The 20,361-nt window shown below is 41.2% G+C and overlaps 1 protein-coding gene across 8 annotated transcripts in view; it reads right to left on the bottom strand.

Annotated features, from left to right (window-relative positions):
* The window catches only part of ARMC9 (armadillo repeat containing 9), a 147,262-nt gene that overhangs the window by 113,789 nt on the left and 13,112 nt on the right, over positions 1 to 20,361 (bottom strand). For 4 of the 8 annotated variants that reach the window (XM_025463409.3, XM_049101053.1, XM_025463410.3 and 1 more), the window contains 6 exons: positions 19,839 to 20,009; positions 18,098 to 18,253; positions 12,974 to 13,069; positions 11,083 to 11,175; positions 9,328 to 9,352; positions 3,011 to 3,168 (listed from right to left, as the gene is read on the bottom strand). In XM_025463409.3, coding sequence (XP_025319194.2) covers positions 3,011 to 3,168; positions 9,328 to 9,352; positions 11,083 to 11,175; positions 12,974 to 13,069; positions 18,098 to 18,253; positions 19,839 to 20,009 — 699 coding nt within the window. Of the gene's footprint in view, positions 1 to 3,010; positions 3,169 to 9,327; positions 9,353 to 11,082; positions 11,176 to 12,973; positions 13,070 to 18,097; positions 18,254 to 19,838; positions 20,010 to 20,361 lie in introns of those variants that run through there. The other 4 variants (XM_025463411.3, XM_025463412.3, XM_049101054.1 and 1 more) reach the window with 4 other exon arrangements.

Raw genomic sequence — 20,361 nt, 5'->3', positions numbered from 1 at the left:
GTGAACTCCCACGTGGTCATATAACGGGCCCCTCTCCACATCCTTACTCAGTTGTCCCCATGTGAAGACTACTCAACTGATTCATAAGTTAGAAAGAGATGCACCATCTCCTCTCCTTGGAGGACTCCATCAACCCACTGGAAATTTCTGGTCTGCTTCAGACATGTGAAAGGCTATGTATCCATGGCAGATGTCTGTGCTCATCCCTTGACACTCAGCTCTATGTGAAGTGACTCAGACAAGTAAGTGCCCCATCTCAGGGCTGCACTTCCCACATGATTCTGCATCCTCTTCCTCTGAATTGTGATAGTATCAAAATGTAAACATTCCTTTCTCATCCTGTATTTTTAACCTTTCTTTACATCTTTTCATTGTCTATAACATAAAAACACAATTATAGTTCGTATTTTTTTTTTTCAATTATAGTTCGTATTAAAAAAGCACCTTCCCCTTCCTCTACCCTAGGTCCTCATCTTTCGACCACCCACTCAGGATTCTTCTGTCACAGCCAAAGTCCTTGAGAGAACTGCCTCCATTTGCTGTCTCACCTCTCCTGGATCTCTCTACCTGCTACAGTTAGGCTTCCAGCTGCATCACTCCATAGTTCCCATGGCAAAGGCCACCACCACTGATCTCAATGTCAAAAATCATTGGACACTGTTCAGTTCTAGCATTTTAAAGTTTTCTGTGGCTTCTGAGACTCTACATCAACCTCTTACTCCTCAAACTGTTTCCTCCTTTGACTTCTGGAACTGCTACCAGAACCATATCTTTAACAAGCATATTTGATTGTGTCACTTTCTTGCTTAAAACAGGTGAATGAGGAAAGGACACACATAATCAGTAGACTAAAAAGCAAAATATAAATGGCCAACAAACATGAAAACATATTCAGCCTCATACATAATTAAAGAAATGCAAATTGAAACATTTAGAACACCAAGTTTTACTTACCAAGCCAGGAAAGGGTTCAAAGTATAATGAGTTCAAAATATAATAGTGTCTGATGTTGGCAAGTGTGTGGAGAAATAAACACCTTGATATGGGTAAACTCCTGGGGGGTTTGGGTAAACAATTTTGAAATCTTGGGAGAAATGATTTGTCAACATCTATCAAAATGTTAATGCCTATAACCTCTGACCTAGCAAGTCCACTCTTAGGATCTTACCTTACTTGTTTTCAAAAGTCTACACTATATACAAGAATGTTCATTGCAACATTTTTTTTGTTCTAGCAAACAAAAAATCTAAATGTTCACCATCAGAGATCTAAAAAATTATGGTTCACCCTTAGAATGGCATAATGTATAAGCCTAGAAAAGAACGAAGGTAGTATGGTCATGTGGAAAGATTTCCAAGATATACTGAGAGTAAAATAGCAAGTTTCAGAAGAATAGTGGGTCATAGGATCCCAAGTATATGTAAGCTGCATGCAGACACATGCATATGCATAGAAATTTTTGGAAATAATATGCAAGAAAAGTTAATCTTGAATGCTATTAAAGAAGAGACACTAACAAACTGTACGGGAAGGGGCTTTTGCTCTTCACTATACATTACTCAGACTTGTTCTAATTTGTTACCACAAATATGTATTTTTTTACATTAAAAACAAGCCAGTTAGGGGCACCTGGGTGGCTCAGTGGCTGAGTGTCTTCGGCTCAGGTTGTGATTCTGGACTCCTGGGATCGAGTCCTGTATCAGGCTCCCTGAGAGGAGCCTGCTTCTCCCTCTGCCTGTGTGTGTGTGTGTCTCTCTCTCTGTCTCTCATGAATAAATAAACAAAATCTTAAAAAAAAAAAATTAGAAAATTTTGGGTGAAATAGAGTCAATTTTTGTAAAACAGGTATATTCAAGCACTGAAAAAAACACAGAATGTTAACAAGTGTTATTACTAGGTAACACAATTACAGGTAATTTTATTTTTGCATAGTTCTCTATTTCTAAAATTTTCTATAATACATATTATTTCATAATCATATTTTAAGTCATTTAAAAAATTATTTTATTTAAGTGATGTCTATGCCAAACATGAGGCTCAAACCCACGACCCTGAGATCAAGAGTCACATACTCTACCCCCCTGAGCCAGCTAGGAACCCCACTAAAAACAATTTTAAATACACTACCTCTCATTTGTGATAATATAATACAGAACTTAATATATGTACATGAGTAAAGAACTGGAGAAATCAGAATAAGATCAATAGACTGGGTCAATGTCAATGTTCTGGTTGTGTGATATTGTACTATATAGTTATGCAAAATGTTACTATTCGGGGAAACTGTGCAAGGTGTGCAAAGACTCTTTGCATTATTCCTTAGAATTGCATGTCAACCTATAATTATTCCATTTTTAAAGAAAATGTATATTTCCACAGAGAAATTTTATTATAATTTCTAATTTTTTAGTAAGTGAAACACTTGAGTCATTCTCATTAAAGTCAGGAATAAGTCAAGGAGGCCCATGACCATATTTTTCAACAATGTTCCACAGTCTTAGCCAGTATGCTAAGAAAAAAAGAAAAGTCATTATAAATAATGAAACAAAACAAAAATATCATTATTTGAGGATATTATGACTGCCAATCTAGAATACAGGAGAATCAATCAAAAGAATCTATCAGATTAAGAGTTCAGAAGAGTAGTTGTATCAATATGTGAAAATCTGTAACTTCCTTTATACCAGTAGCTTATTTCCCCCTCATTTTTATGCCACTCCATATTATTTTTTCCTGTTGCCAGACAATGTATTCTTCGCTAATGTTAAGAATAAGGTAGAGAAATAAAGATGTGGTCAATAGTATGTGAGGAAAAATGGATAAAATACTGTAAGCAGCACCATAACTGGGGTGGAATGTCAGTGTGGTCTTCTTTCTGCACTAGGCTTTGTGAAGTACAGGGGCAGGTGTCACTGGCTGTGAGCAGCCAGGAATCCCATTATCAACACACCCCATGCTCTTAACACTTCTTTAGCTCCAGACACACGGGCAACTGGGGAATCTTCCTTACCATCTTGCCACTGACTGTGGCCTCCAGAGAATCCACCAGCTCTGCTGTGACCCCAATGAGATTGTGGTAGTCCGCCTGGATCTTATTGTACCGCTTCAGGTATGTCATTGACCTTCGCTCAGCTTCTACCAGCTGCTGGTGGAGCTGCTGTGAAGTTTCTAGGAAGACAATTTATATTAAAACAAAACAACAGTAAGAAAACCCCATAAAAAAATAATGATGTTCTTCCCAAGCAAGGATCATTGTCTCCTTTCAGAAGATTTTGCTATGACGATGAACTTGACATTATTTGTGTTTAACACTTGGCTGCTATTTCTTGACACATTTAATTTTTTAAATATATATATAGAAGCTTGATTTGCCAACATATAGCATAACACCCAGTGCTCATCCTATCAAGTGCCTCCCTCAGTGCCTGTCACCCAGTCACCCCATCCCCCCCACCTCCCCTTTCACTACCCCTCGTTCGTTTCCCAGAATTAGGAGTCTCGTGTAATAAATGGTGCTGGGAAAATTGGACAGCCACATGCAGAAGAATGAAACTAGACCACTCTCTTGCACCATACACAAAGATAAACTCAAAATGGATGAAAGATCTAAATGTGAGATAAGAATCAATCAAAATCCTAGAGGAGAACACAGGCAACACCCTTTTTGAACTTGACACATTTAATTACCAAGTGCTTAATGACCACTGATTTTCAATTTCTTGTCTCTGGTTGTTCAACTGAACCATCATTGGTTTTCCTCACACAATCTATTTTCTTGACTGAGCTCCACACAATTTCTTTCAGTTTGTTCTATGTACAACAAACGAACTCAGTGTTTCTACAGTCAGCCCACAGACTGGATGAACCACACCTGCATCTTTTCCTGTTTTTTTTGTTTTTTGTTTTTTGTTTTGTTTTGTTCGTTTTTTTTGCCCTGTGAAGTTAACTGTAAGTACCTGCAGGACAGTTCCTCGTGAAGATCATGCACAAATTAGATTTAAAAACCTGTTTCATGATTATGTGTAGAAAAGTAAAATATTTTAATTATTAAGACCCCAAATATCACATTATAATGAACTAAAATTATTGGTTAGCATCCTTCAAATTTCAGTATTGAAAGTTAACTTTAAAAACTCTTCTGGCGGGGATCCCTGGGTGGCGCAGTGGTTTGGCACCTGCCTTTGGCCCAGGGCGCGATCCTGGAGACCCGGGATCGAATCCCACGTCGGGCTCCCGGTGCATGGAGCCTGCTTCTCCCTCTGCCTGTGTCTCTGCCTCTCTCTCTCTCTCTCTGTGACTATCATAAATAAATAAAAAATTAAAAAAAAAAAAAAACTCTTCTGGCATGGGGGCAGCTCGGGTGGCTCAGCGGTTTGGCACCGCCTTCAGCCCAGAGCGTGATCCTGGAGTCCCAGGCTCGAGTCCCACATCGGGCTCCCTGCATGGAGCCTGCTTCTCCCTCTGCCTGTGTCTCTGCCTCTCTCTCTGTGTGTCTCTCATGAATAAATAAATAATCTTAAAAAAAATAAAAATAAAAAAATAAAAACTCTTCTGGCATGAACTTATATCCAGTACTTAAAGCTTTGGAGAACATCTCTGGAAATCATTTATTGAATTTTTTCTTAAATACCATTAGAGAGAAGGAGTCACTACCATATTCCTATGTTAAATATTATTTTTTTTAAGATTTTATTTATTTATTATCCATGAGAGCCACAGAGAAACAGGCAGAGGCATAGGCAGAGGAAGAAGCAGGGAGGTCACAATGCAGGACTCGATCATAGAACCCTGGGATCATGACCTGAGCCAAAGGCAGAAGCTTAACCACTGAGCCCCATAGGGTGCTCCCCATGCTAAATATTAAAGCTTTTTATATGTACAAAACTCTAAATTACCTAACTAGAACTTCCAATGATGAAAATTCTACAGGATGGTTCATAATTTCATTTTGTGGTAATGAATATTAAAGAGCATCTGTATGGACTTTCTCAATGTGTATCGAGTGCCAGATGATGCATGAAGTACCGAAACCCATTAACTGGGGCAAATGACCTCAGAAATCATCAATATAAAAGTCACCAAAGTAGTCCCTCTTGAAAGGAGACTGCACCAAGGAACATATCCCCTCAGGAACTCACTGTACAATTAACTAAATGTAAGGGACTACTGGTGGCACCTCGGCCTCAGGAACCCAGAATTGGAATTTATGACAATTTCAAAGTATGGTACACCTGAGGGAAAAGAGGCCTCATTGCCAGCAGCCACAGGAAGGAGAGAAGTGGGCAGTTGGGGTGGAATACTTGCCACCAGTTCAAATACACCATTTAGCAGAACAGCCTGCTGTATAAAGACACATCACCTTGTAAACACCTTAGCTGGCTACAAACAGGACTTGACCATTACTGGAAGCTTTTGGGGTCTCAGCTCCAAGATCTCAACTTTATTTCTGAGCGTTAAAAAGGATTTTGACTCTTCTTTCCTTCTCAAACATTTTATGAGACAAGGACAACTGAGCCAAAATCCCTTGCTGTGCAAGAGCTCAACCTTTCTTTCCTTATATTTTTAAAAGATTTTATTTATTTATTTGAGAGAGCATGGGGAGGGGCCTGGGCCCAAGCCTTTGGTACCAGTGTGCCCCCCGGTGCTAACTCTGGTCTCCATGGCAATTCTGCATTGCTGGGGGGGAGGGGTGTTTATTCAGCCACAGACACACGCTGTGCCTGCCAGCCTCAGTTCCACAGACATTCTGCTTGGCTTCCTCGGAAAACTCAATTAAAATCAAACCTAAAGAAGGCTCAAACACCGTGGTCTCCTTGGTCTCCTTGGTGAAATCCAAAGGAAAGATACATAAAAAAACACAGGCTCTTCCCTTTGTACTACCCCTCCTAGATTTATTTTATCTGTAAAGTTGGGCCACTTCTCAGAGACATGACTGGATCCTAGCAGAAAGTTATCCTTAAAAGCCGCAGGGTATGTTGGAGTGACAAGGACTGGCTGAGACTCAGGAATCAGGGAGGTTTCCACCACTTTCTCTCTGCCAGCACCAAGATCAAAAAGCGAATCTGAACAGGGACTACACAGATTCAGTCAAAAACTAAGGTGATTTTCTGAGACTCAAAGGATGCGGGTGGGATAGTGGTTTTAAAATGACTGCCACGTCTTTGACACTCCTTCCTATCAAGAGGTAGAAGGTCACTCTCCTTCCTTTGAATGTAAGTTGGCCTTAGGAATAGCTTCTAATGAAGAGAATGTAGCAAAAATGACAGTGAGTTACTTAAGAGGCTGGCTTAGGAAAGGTGACACAGCTTCCACTGGCTCTATGTGGGGACATTCACCCTTGGAACCCAGCCACCAGGCCATGAGGAAGCCCAGGCCACATAAGTGTTCCTGTCAAGGGCCTCAGCACTGGCCACCAGACTTGTGCAGGTGGGCAAGGAAGCCTCGAAGATGGCTCCACCAGGCTCCATGTGCCTCCACGAGACACCGAGGGAGAACATGAGCACATGATCCCCACACCATGCAAGATGATGGCAAGAATAATAAATGGACATTGTTGCTTTATGCCACTGAGCTGAGACACTAGACTAGGTTGTAAAAGAAATAGAAATAGTGGCACAAAGGTGCATTTCCAGGAGTTGCAGTGCAGGACCCAAATGCCTAGCACAGTTTATGAATTCCCATTGGGGAATTCTGGAGTGTCCTGGGTGGCTCAGTCGGGCAAGCAATGACTCTTGGTTTCAGCTCAGGTCATGATCTCAGGGGGCTGGGATTAAGCCCCATGTTGGGCTCGGTGCTCAGTGCAGGGTCTGCTTGAGGATTCTCTCCCTCTGCCTCTATCCTTCCCCCTGCTGTGATCTTTCTCTCTCAAAATGGATAAATAAATTGCTTTTAAAAAAAAAATTGCCACTGTTCTGAATATGAGAACACTGGCACAGGACCTACCCCAGCCAAGGCCCAAGAATTATACTTGAGGAGCTGAAGAAATCTGCTCAGACTTATCCTCAGACATAACTATAGTGGGGGCAGAGCAGCCTCAGCAAGCTCCAAGGCTATAGCCTGGTGACCCTTGGAGCATTCCACGTGGACCCCATGAAACCACACCTATAGCCCAGCTCCTCCACGTTCAGGCAAGGACTGATGCTTCCCCATGAAGGCTCAGTGGGGCCGGTCCCTCTGAGCTACGGGGGTGGGACAGCCAGCAGAGCCATTCACACACTTAGAACTGCTGGGTTGGGGAAATGCAAGGTTATACAAGGCGGAAACATTCAGACTTTCTGCATCTGAAGCTATTGCCTCTGTCCTTGCATGTCAAATCTAAAGCATCGCTCCTCTGTCAACATCCTGGAAAGCAAAGAGCTAAAGAATTTACTAACGCTTCCATTCTTTACAAAACTTTAACTCTCTTAAAAAAAAAAACAACACCCCAAAAAACAGGGGATCCCTGGGTGGCTCAGCGGTTTAGCGCCTGCCTTTGGCCCAGGGTGTGATCCCGGAGTCCCGTGTCGCCTGCCTTCCGCCCAGGGTGTGATCCCGGAGTCCCTCCTCGGGTTCCCTGCATGGAGCCTGCTTCTCCCTCTGCCTGTGTCTCTGCCTCTCTCTCTCTGTGTCTCTCATGAATAAATAAAGAAATCTTAAAAACAACAACAACAAAAAAAAAAACAGAAAAACAATGGCAGGAACTTTTTTTTTTTTTTTTTTTTTTTTTTTTTTGGCAGGAACTTTTGAGATCCTCTCTAACATTACCCTGCCGTGGGAAGGGCAACTGTGCTGTTTCATGTGATAAAACTCCACCTGCTGGGGACTGAGGATTACGCCACCAGAATCTACAGAAGGCTAACGCTTCAGAGGTTTCATAATAGAGCATCAAAGCCAAAACTCAGACAAAGAATCACAATTGACTTGACAGTAACTAAAGTTTTTCTCACCTGACTGAAAAATGAACAGTTCTGGTAGAAAATGGTTAATAATGGAAAACCATAATTTTATTCTAAAAACTTAATGTTGGAATTCCTGCTTTGAATGCAAAAAAACAGAAATGCTTCTAAGATGGGTGCTCCAAATTGCTACGGAAATTAGACCGCCCTAGACTAATGCAGGGTAAAAGTGAAAGATACTCAAATGCTTCTTGCCCCACCCACCCTGACGGTGTCCCCTGGCTGTGCTGCTGCAGTTACATCCCCTTGGGACATGGTTTCGATTCCCATCATCGCTCCACAGGCTGGTTACCTGATCTGCAAGACGAAGCTAACGCCAGCCCTTCTGCAGGGTGGGCCTCAAGGAGTCACAAATCTGATTGCAAAGTGCTTCATAAATACTTATTTTGGTTTTTAATTTTTGAAAAAAAAATTTAGACTTTTAGAGCCTTCGTTCACCAAGTGCACCAATTCTCTCCGTTTCTTTTTCTTTTTCTTTTTTTTAAAGATTTTATTTATTTATTCATGAGAGACACAGAGAGAGAGAGAGGCAGAGACACAGGCAGAGGGAGAAGCAGGCTCCATGCAGGGAGCCCAACGTGAGACTCGATCCCAGGACTCTAGGATCACGCCCTGGGCCGAAGGCAGGTGCTAAACCACTGAGCCACCCAGGCATCCCCTCCATCTCTGTTTCTATCTCACTACTCAAAACTTGAGTTGGCAAAATTGTTCTTTAAAAAATGTTAATCTAGGGATGCCTGAGTGGCTCAGCGGTTGAGCATCTGCCTTTGGCTCAGGGCGTGATCCCGGGGTCCTGGGATTGAGTCCCACATCGGGCTCCCTGGGTGGAGCCTGCTTCTCCCTCTGCCTGTGTCTCTGCCTCTCTCCCCATGTCTCTCATGAATAAACAAATAAGACCTTTTAAAAAATAAATAAATAAAAAATAAATAAATAAAAAATGTTAATTTAGGGCAACCTGGGTAGCTTGGCGGTTTAGTGCCGCCTTCAGCCCAGGGCGTGATCCTGGAGACCAGCGATCGAGTCCCACGTCAGGTTCCCAGCATGGAGCCTGCTTCTGTCTCTGCCTGTGTCTCTGCCTCTCTCTCTCTGTCTCTCATGAAGAAATAAATAAAATCTTTAAAAAAAAAATGTTAATCTAGGGGTGCCTGGGTGGCAGTAGTCGGTTAAATGACTGACTCTTGGTTTCGGCTCAGGTTGTGATCTCAGGGTCTATGAGATTGAGCCCCACATCAAGCTCCGTGCTTAGCTCGTCGGAATCTGCTTGGAGATTTTCTCTCTCTCCCTCTCCTTCGGTCCTTCCCACCTGCTTGCTCTCTCCTCCTCCTCCTAGTCCCACTGAAATAAATAAATCCTTTTTTTAAATTAAAAAAAAATGTTAATCTGGATGATTTACCTTTGTTACTTTGTCCATTCTCCTTCTGGGATGAGAAAGAAGTTGAGGAAAACAGGCATTGAGGATAAAGCCCTCAGGGTCCCTCACATTGTGGGACCAATCTGAGAAAGGTACAAAAGAGACTTCTCAGGGCAATAAAAGCCTCTTCTTAATGTTGCTATCAAGAGCTGAGACTATTACTGACTTCTCAGTAGTTGGATGGTTCACTCTCAAGTGAATCCTCTCCTCTCCAGCTCAATTACTCCAGCATGTGTGCAACTCTTATACTATTTCAACAGGCCTCTATGTGGCCTCCTGACCCCCTTCCAAAGACCTTCTCCACTGCTGCCAAATGTTCTACTAAAAATGCAAACTGAACTCATACCTTTCATTGAAGGTATTCATTGAAGTGAATTGTCACCTCAATTTTAAAGCTCTATCCTAAGGAAATTGAGGTTGGAATGGTGACAACAAAGCACAGTAGCTAAGACCATAGACTCTAGAGCCAGACTGCCTGAGTTTAAATCTCAGCTCCTACACATCTGGCCACATGACTAAAGGCAAAATACTTAACTTGGTTGATTTGGGTTTTCTTAATTTTTTTTTTTTTTTGGTAACAGTCTTACTGAGATATAATTCACATATAACTCACTCATCTCAATCTTATATTTCAGTGGTTTTCAGTATATTCAGAGTTGTGCAACCATCACTACAATCGATTCTAGAACATTCTTATCACCCCCAAAAAGAAACTCTATACCCATTAGGAGTCATCCTCATTTTCCCTACCCTCCCTGGGCCTAGGCAACAACTAATCCACTGATTAGTCTCTACTGATTTACCCATTCTAGACCTTTCATTCAAATAAAATGATATCATAAGCAGCCTGTCATGTCTGGCTTCTTTCACTCAGCATGACATCTTCAACATTCGTCCACGTTGCAGCATGTGTTAGGACTTCATTCCTTTACATGCCCAAGTAATATCCTATTTTATGGATATGCTGCATCCTATCTCTCCATTCATCCCTTGGTGGACATTTGGGTTGTTTTCACTTTCTGGATGTTTTGAATAATGCTGTTGTTTGGACATATGGTTCCAGTTCCCTTGGTATATAGCTAGGAGTGGAATCCTGGGTCATATGGTAACTCTATGTTTAAACTTTTGAGTTCAAAAAATTGTTTTTGAAGCATATTTAATGGTATGGGAAATGCTCCCTCCATTTGATAAAAAATATTAAAAAATACACAATGTACAGGTATCTGTTTAAACATTACATACTTTTGGGTATATGTATGTATACATATACAGAAAGTGCATTTCTATGCTTTCCAAATTTTCTATGAGGAATATGATCAATTTTAAAATCACAAATAAAAAGGAGTGATTTTTTTTTTAATGTAAAGAGCACGGTATTAAAATGCTTAAAATGTGCTTAAAATGTGCTTAAAATGCTTAAAATGTGTCACAGGCTGCTCCTGACTTACAAGACCTCACGCAAACCTTTTTGTCCAGGCCTTGCCTAGTCTCTGACTCTCTCTATTCTTCTGTTCCAGCAATATTGAATTCCCAAATATGCTGTCTCAGTCCTTTTGCATGACCTGTCCCCTCTACCTGGAATTCTCTTTTTGGACCTTGACACACCCTCCTATTAATGCTTAATTTATCTCATCAATATGAAGGCAACACTAACAATCATCCTCTATCCATGAGGCAGCCCAAGCCAGGGTGCTACTCCAGCACCACAGGTGGTCTCCATCTGCTTCAAAAGGATACGTATAATGTTAAAAGCTTTGGCGTGTTACTAGCTTTAAAAATTAAAGCCAAAAACTTTTCCAACTTCAACTTTAATTCTGGAGTCCAAGAATCCTGAAATAAAAAAAGAAAAGTAATAAAAGCTCTAGATCATTAAATGCCAACAGCATTGTCAAATTGTGGTCTTTGGTTTAAATAACCCTATCTAACACAGTTATTGAAATCAAAAGCAAGATGCCTTGCCTGTGGTGTGATGCTGTGAAAAATAGGTTTTAGGACATCTGACCAATTCATTTATAAAAGATTCAAATAACCACAGCAGGAGGAAAGAACAGAGTTCTTTCATAAACAAGGAAAAAAGAATCTTGTACATGATTTGAATATTTCATGTGATTTAAACACAAGCATAACAAATAACCTTATTAGGTTGAATGCCAAAAAGAATTCAGCAGCGTTGAAGCATACATGGTACTGGCAGGCATACATAGTTATCACTAAGTTACTGAAAGTTTCCCAAAGAGAAAGACTCATTTCCATAATCCTCATCTAGATAAGAAAAAAAAAAAGACAGAAGCTGTTATCTGCTTTAAAAACTCCATCATATCAAGAATTATGATATACTTTCAGTTTGATTTGTCCCTTAATAAAACATTACTTATCTCAAATAATGCTTATTGAAAGGAAAAAATAAGACTTAAGTAGTAAAAAAAAAAAAAAAAAAAAAAAGTAACAAGCAATTATCTTTCACAGGACAATTTTCCTCACAGACTTCATATAAAAATATCTACCACCCAAACCAAGCAGTTTCTGAAGATCAGCAAGATCAGCAAGATCTCTAATATTCCTGCCTACTTACCTCTTAGGTCCTGCCCCACCCCAACAGGCCCCCATCCTTCCCCTGTCCTTCCCTGATTCCCCTCCCCAGTTCTGTGTCCTTATCCACACCTCCCACTCCACCCATTCTATCCAGTGCATCATCTGGCTTTTGGAAAAAATACTGTCTTATATTTTTAAAAGATTGTGTAATTCCCTGACATGGCATGACAGCTTTAGTTATAATGTGTGTGTTATGGGTTGAATTGTGTCCCCTAAAAAGATATGCTTAAGTCCTAGCCTCCTTGAAATGTGAGGTCATCGGAACAGGGTTGCTATAGATGTAATTAGTTAAGATGAGGTCATACTGGAGAAAGACGGATCCTTAACCAACATGACTGGTGTCCTTACAAGAAACAAAATTTAGACACAGACACAGAGAGAAGGTGGGCCTGTAAAGACGGGGAATTAGAGTGATGCTGCCACAAGCCAAGGTACACCTGAGGCTACCAGAAGCCAGAAGAGGCAAGGAAGGATCCTCCCCTAGAGGCTTGGCAGGAAGCATGGCCCTGCCAACACCTTGATTTCAGACCTCTGGGCTCATGAGCTAAACGAGACAGTAAGTTCCTCTTATTTAAGCCACCCGGTCTGTGGCCTTTTGTTAACAGCAGCCCTGGGAAACACTACAGCTCAAGTATTCTACGCTCAGCCATATTAAAAAAAAAATTGCAGGGAAGGACTACTATATTGGCCAATATAAAGGAAGACATCTTAAAAAACAAACCAAAATATTTGGGACATGTAGACTTCCAGTTAAATTGCTGTTGCTGATTACTATTTTGTATAACCAGCAAGTATTTATTTTTCAATTTAACTGTTTACCTTATGATGTTCTGCTAATAACAAGAATAAGACTGCAATAAAACCTCTCTGGGCAATGAATCCCTTATATTTTTCTTAACTGCTCTTATTTTTCTGTGCTTTCAGCTTTAGAACAAGAACATTTCCCAAGTCTGAAAGACACATGACTGCCCAGATCCCATGGGATAGGGGAAGCACTGGGCTGGTCCTGCTGTACTGCCTGCATGAAGTCACTCACCCTCTTTATATCATAGTCTCTCCACTTGTGGAACATGGACTTTCCATGAGTGATTGTCTGACTTGTTTTTCCAACAGCAAAACCTTGCCCAGAACCCTAATAGATGAAATGAATAAAAGCAGGGTATTCTTGTTATGTGGTATATATGTATGTATACACAGCGATAACATTTAGTAAATGGTGCTGCTATACAGAATATAATCATTTTTGTGTATTGAGTTGGTATCTGGAAACTTTTGTTAAGTTCATAATCATCAAAAATGTAGTGGTTAGGCATCTGTCTTTGGCTAAGGTCAAGTCCCAGGGTCCTGGGATTGAGTCCTGTATTAGCCTGCTTCTCCCTCTGCCTATGTCTCTGCCTCTCTCTCTGTGTTTCTCATGAATAAATAAAATCTTTTTAAAATGAAAAAAACAAAAACAAAAACAGGGTATTCTTGTGGAGGAAGGGGAGAGCTCCATGCTTGACTCCCCTGCCTCCTCTCTCTCTCTTGCAGAACCCACGAGAATTCCTTCTTTCAATTTTCACTAATTAAGCTTGGCTTGGTCCTTGGCACCTAAGCACCCAAAAGTTTTTCTGGAAGTAACCAACTACAGAAGTATCTAAACATTTCTGCAAGAAGATATTCACTGACAAACACTTTGCTGAAAAGAGCTCATTACTATCTCTACAAAGAAATTTCCTTTCCTGACACCTCAGCAGAAAAGATAACCTGAAAGAGCAATGAAAACAACTAAAAAAGCTGGATAAGTTAACCATCTTTTAAAACACATCCCCAAGAAAGGAAAAGCAGAGACTAAAAATGACAGTTTTTCCTCTAAGGACAAGTTGGAGACTAGAAGACCTCACACCTCCTAAGCTCTAAGAGTTGTTGTGGTGCAGACGACAGAAAGCAACAGGATCTACTCACAGTGAACAGTCTAATAGGGGACCTTAGCACAGAACTGGGAGCCCTAAGGGCTATACTATCAGGAAAAAGTCAAAGACAAACCAATTCACTGCCTAGAAGGTGACAGCAAGGATATTGACCTGTCTTGACCTTAACATTAGGTAGAGGAGAGGAAAAATCTCATTTAAAACTTCATAACCCGGGGATCCCAGGCTGGCTCAGGGTATTTAGCACCTGCCTTCAGTCCAGGGCGTGATACTGGAGTCCTGAGATCGAGTCCCACATCGGGCTCCCTGCATGGAGCCTGCTTCTCCCTTTGCCTGTGTCTCTGCCTCTCTCTCTCTCTCTCTGTCTCATGAATAAATAAATAAAATCTTAAAAAAAAAAAACTTCATAACCCAAACTAGTCCCATTAAAGACTGTAACTGAAACTGACACTATCTGTGTGCTTCCCAAAGCCTTGAGCAAAGATACTTAATTTAAAATTATCGTGGGCTGGTAATGCCCTAGAGAGATGCAAATGAGGATCTTCTCTGAAAGAATCAAACTCCACTCGGGCCTCAAAAAACTCTCACAGGTCCCAAGTAAAATAAACTCATTGTCAAAACTCAAAGTAACAAATTAAAAAAAAAGATATAAGGCACCGTGAATGAGAACCAGCAGAAGTAAAACACAGCAGGATCAAATCTACAAAGGCCCTGATATTAAAATTAATAGATAAAGAATATAACACAAATGTTTAATATGGTAAAGAAATTTTAAAAGAGGCTTGAAAATATGAGCAAAGAATAAGAGACTATAAAAATGACCCAGTAAATTTGTTTTTGTTTTGTTTTTTTTTAAAGATTTTATTTCTTTATTCATGAGGGACACAGAGAGAGAGAGAGAGAGGCAGAGACACAGGCAGAGGGAAAAGCAGGCTCCATGCAGGGAGCCCAACATGGGACTCGATCCCGGGTCTCCAGGATCATGCCCTGGGCCGAAGGCAGCGCTAAACCACTGAGCCACCCAGGGATCCCCCTGACCCAGTAAATTTGAATGAAAAACAAAAAGAACTTCCCTCAACAAAAGCTAATAAATGAAATTATAAATTCAATGAGGAGATTAAAGAACAGATTAGACATAGTTTGACAGGTGAACTTGAGAACTAGAAAATAAGTATGAATAAATCACTCAGAATACAGCTGAGGCAGAGATCACAAGATGGAAAATACAGGATGGCAAGAGACATGGAGGGCACAACACTGTGAACATTCCTGACTCTACCGAACTGTATAGTTCATGACGGTTAAGATGGTAAATTTTATTTTATCACAAATTTTTTAAATTAAAAAAAATGGACAAAATAGAAGAAACAAATCTAATGTAGATTTAATCAGATATGTAGATTAAATGTAGATTTAATCAGACATTTATAAAAAGATAATAAAGAGGATGGGGGAGAGGCAATATATGAAGAGAAAACAGAATCTTCCAGAGTTGTTGAAAGACACAAGAAGTCACAGTCAGAAGCCCAACAAATCTCTAGTAAAAACAGAAATCTAGGGGCACCTGGGTGGCTCAGTGGTTGAACGTCTGCCTTTGACTCAGGTTGTGATCCCCGGGTCCTGGATGGAGTCCTTATCAGGCTCCCTGCAGGGAGCTGCTTCTCCCTCTGTCTATGTCTCTGCCTCTCTGTGTCGCTCATGAATAAATAAATCAAATATTTTTTAAAAAGAAAAGGAAAGAAAAGAAATCTATCCCTAGACACACCAGAGTGAAATGACACAACCTCAAAGGTCAGAGAAACAAGACAGATCACCTACATGGGAACGGTGATTAGACTCATGGCTGACCTCCAACAACAACAATGGGAGTAACGTGATAACATCACCTTCAATGTCATAAAACAAAATAGCTGTCTGGGACGCCTGGACAGCTCAGTCGGTTGAGCATCCAAAACTTGGTTTCAGCTCAGGTCAGGATCTCAGGGTTGTGAGATCCAGCCCATATTGTGGGGTCCGAGCTCAGCATGGAGTCTCCTTGAGATGCTCTCTCTCTCCCTGTCCTCTGCCCCTTCCCACACATGCATGTATGCTCGATCGCTCTCGCAAAATAAATAAATAAATCTTTAAAAAGAAGGAAAGAGAAAGAAACAGAAAGAAAGAAAGAAAGAAAGAAAGAAAGAAAGAAGAAAGAAAGAAAGAAAGAAAGAAAGAAAGAAAATGGGTATAAATCTATCAGTTTGGACCCGTCTGAGAAAGCGACAGACACATTTCAGACGGGTGAGGACAGAAAGAAGAGATCTTCAGCTACAGGAGGCTCTAAAGGATGTATGTGAAGCAGAGGAGAAAATGATTACAGATGGAAGGTCCTTAATGCAAGATAGAACAGCAAGCACAGTTATAGGTACATAGAAGAGTAAATCCATACATACACAGATTGCATAAAATAGTAAGAATCTGTAACATGTGGGGTTAAAGTATATAACTGAATACTTGACAAGAACAGCAGGTGAGCTGGGAAGGGGATGAAGGAGGTGAATGCATTCTATGGTCCTTGTGATGGTCAGGAAGAGGAGGAAGACACGAACTTTAGATCTTATTTTGCACACATACTCAAGTATCTATCATGTCCACTGAAAGGACATAATGTAGAGTAGCAAAAAGGGGAAAAAATGGAATAAAAGGACTCCCCATGAGTACTGAGCTCTGCAGACTTGGAATGCCAAGCCAGAGCAGGCGAGTTGCCTGCTGCAACCTGGGTCGGACCGTCCCTGGCACCTGCACCCCGCCTGACCTCAGCTGCAGCCACACTGCTGTGCCATCATCTTCATAAACAGAAGCCATCGCGATGAGAAAATCCAACATTTCTTTTCAAGTTTCACCGCCTTCCTTAACCATGATGTATTTTCAACCTTCTCAGAGAGGAAGGGAGCAAAACTAAATTTGGATGGGCAAAAAAAATCAAGCATAGAATTCAACTTAGGCGGGACGCCTGGGTGGTTCAGCAGTTGAGCGTCTGCCTTTGGCCCAGGGCGTGATCCTGGAGACCCAGGATCGAGTCTCATGTCAGGCTCCCTGCATGGAGCCTGCTTCTCCTTCTGCCTGTGTCTCTGCCTCTCTCTCTCTGTGTCTCTCATGAATAAATAAATAAAATCTTCAAAAAAAAAAAAAAAAGAATTCAACTTAGGCTAATCTACAACAAACCTGCTGTGATGAAATCAGCCAACTCCCTGGACTTCAATTTAGTGGCTACTATTCAGGAGTGCTGACAGGTGTTTGACTAAATTATAACGGAATAGGGGACGGAGATATACCGGGTCTGGAAAGATAAGTGCATCTGTTGTTCAGTGGCACAGGAGTACTCTCCAAACATGCTTGGAAACAGTGTGAGATCTTTCTTTAGAAAAAGCCACTGCATCACAATTATTTCAGTCTCTTAAACACATTTTCATAAACTTCTCAGGGGACATCTTAATTTTATTAAGTCCACAAAAATTACCAGAATGGATAAACACTGATAACAAATAGTATGCTGAAATGTCAATGATGGTGAAATGTAACAATTAAAGGAGCTCCAGGCAAGCAGTCTGAAGGAAGTAATAATAGTACACAACCAGATCATCAGACATATGCCAAGTGAGATTCTGAATACAAAATAAAATGTGCATGGCCAGCAAGTCTGTAAAATAATCTAGTTTTTTTTCAGGCTACCAATTTTCTTCCCTTTTTTTGTTTTTAAGATTTTATTTATTTATTTATCTATTTATTTATTTATTTATTTGAGAGAGAGAGAGAGAGAGAGCGCGCGCACATGAGTGGGAGGCAGAGGGAGAAGCAATGCTTCCTGCTGATCAGGGAACCCAACGTAGGCTTGATCCTAGGACCCCAAGATCATGACCTGTGCCAAAGGTAGATGCCTATAACCAACTGAGCCACCCAGGTTCCCCCAGGCTACCAATTTTCAATGAAACTGAATAAAAATTATCCTTTCGATAATGAAAAAGTATGCATGGAATGGTTTTAAGAAGTAAGGACATTTAAAAATAGTTACATTAGTCTGGATTAACAAGTCTTAATACAACCCCAAAAAATCATATTTTATGGCACAAGCAAAGTTAGTCAAAGAAAATTATCTGAAAACAGAAGCAATTTTTCATTTTTTTCACAGCATCATTCAGAAACGACTAGCATTGACAAGGTGAAACCGCAATGCCGCCCAGGGTCCGATCCAAGATTCAGAGGCCATCACTCACCTGGAAGAGCTCTTTAAATGAGGGGTGTACCATGGGATTGGGAACAAAAGGCAGAGCATAGAAAGGAAGAAACTCCGTAGTCTGGCTCAACGCTGCCCCTTTGGTCTCCAGGTAGGTTCTGAAATAAGAAATCCTCTCATCCAGGTCCTCTTTGTCCTGCAAAGAAGGAAAGATGCTCACTTGGGGTCTCCTGCTGGATGCCCAGTCCCCTGTCTATCCACCCTCTCTCCGAGGCTCCTTCAGTTCCAACCACGTGCCTGGTATCCTCCCCACCTGGCTGAGCAAGCACGCTATCTCCAGTCATTCTAACACCGCCCCTGATTTCACCCCAAATTTTGTCAGGAATTTCAGAGAACTAGATAAATTGTTCGATCTGTGTCCTTTTACTTTATAATTGGCATGGCCTCATGTCCTTAAAATTCTTCATAAACATCATTTCTACTGGCAGGACAAAATCTCACCTTGTGGGTCTATCACAATTCACTAAACCAATTCCCCCAGTACTAGACATGTGCATTGTTTCCACTTGGCACAGGTCATGAACATAAGCCTGCATTCCCAGGACTCCCTCAGGAGAAGTGTCTACAGGTGAACAGGTGGACCTTTATAGTTTTTTGAAACAGAAGCTTCCATAGCATTCCTCCTTTCCTTTGCAAAGCTAACTAAGGACTGATCTTGCAGGCTTCACTGGTTCCACGTGTGATCTGAGGCCACTCAACCCCTCTCAGGTTTTGATTGCCTCCTGTGCCTCAGTGAGGTCGGAGGACTTGAGCTGCTCAGCCTGGAATCAGGCACTCTCCCTCCCTGACTACCTGGCTGCACCAGATATGGGCACCCTGTGTATGTATGCTCTTCTAATCAACACAGCTCACCCCGTCTACAATGTGAAGCCCTCTTCTGGACACCAGGCTTAAAAAATACATGATGTTCATTGACTTTTTTTAATCTTACATCAAAATAAAATAATTAGAAAACAGAAATAAATAAAGTGAAAATCCCCCATGATCTCACTCCTCATGACCGCTGTCTTGAAGAACAGGAATGGCTACCATGACATACTGTGAAGCTGCTCTGTCCACCACTGACCTATTCTGAGGCACCACCCCCCAACATCTTACTAAGTGAAAACAGGTGCTTGCGGGCAGTAGCTAATGCCAGTAGAAGCCACTAAAGAAATGTACGTGGTCAAATGTCAACATGGCCCTGTTCCCTTCTCTCATTTGCTCTGCTCCAAGAGGCTCAGCGGCCACAGCAGCAGGTGCTCTCAGCCGTGCCTGCTGCACCTCTGTGGAAGGACTGCAGAGGCTACGTTCAGCCCACCGTCAGACAGACCTTCACAAACAGGCACATCTCCACAGCTTAAGCCTACATTTCTCTTCTAACAGACTAATATGTGGTCTCAGTGGGTGTTCTCTTAGACATGTATTTATGTTAATACATGTACATGTATTTATGTTAAGTTGCCAAATAAGGAAACTATTTTGCTGGGTTTTCAAAAATTTGAGGCATTGAGGAAAACCATATAGTTTTCAGTACAGAAATTATTAACTTTCCATATAAATGAGAAAATAAATTTCTGGGAATGAGACAGAAAATCATGCACAGAACACAAGACGTCTACTCCTTGGATACAATATGATAAAATGGCCACAAAACTAAATTAATGCTCATTTACAAAACAAAGCTAACATTTCCCTTGAACACACCACTCAGACCCACCCAAATCACAAAGGGAACCTACAGGTCTCCCTATGGAGTGTTTCAGAAGATAGATGGCAAAATGGATATGAAGATAGAATTCCAACTTCTGGGCAAGGGAGTCATGATCTCGGATGGAACTGGGAACGTGCTCCTCCCACAAACTGAAGAACACCTTCTGGTCTCCATTGTCAAATGCAGTAACGAGGTTCTTCTGTGGAGAAGATATCAGTCTGAGCCCCAGTCATAAGAGATGCCCATTCTCCCAACACCCCAAATTCTCACAGTCTACCCAATACCCTGGATACCCCACACACTCCATGCATGGTTCCAGTGTGATGAAAACTCAGTTTCCTTCTCAAGACAAGAGACAGAAAAACATAGAGCTCAATGGCTTCAAGTATCTTAGGCTGAGATTCCCACAAACCAACCCTGGTTGCAAAAACAAGTCTCGGCTTTACAAGGAAGAGATAAAACATTTAAGTCTCTGAAGTGGAAGGTGCCAGGCATAGGCCAAGGACTTGAGGCCAGAAAACTCAAAGGCACATAAACACACTGAAGTCCCC

This window comes from Canis lupus, chromosome 25, assembly GCF_003254725.2.
Source record: "Canis lupus dingo isolate Sandy chromosome 25, ASM325472v2, whole genome shotgun sequence".
Classification (NCBI taxonomy): Eukaryota; Metazoa; Chordata; class Mammalia; order Carnivora; family Canidae; genus Canis; species Canis lupus.
The sequence above is the reverse complement of the archived record's forward strand: the minus strand, read 5'-3'. Positions and strand labels throughout refer to the sequence as shown.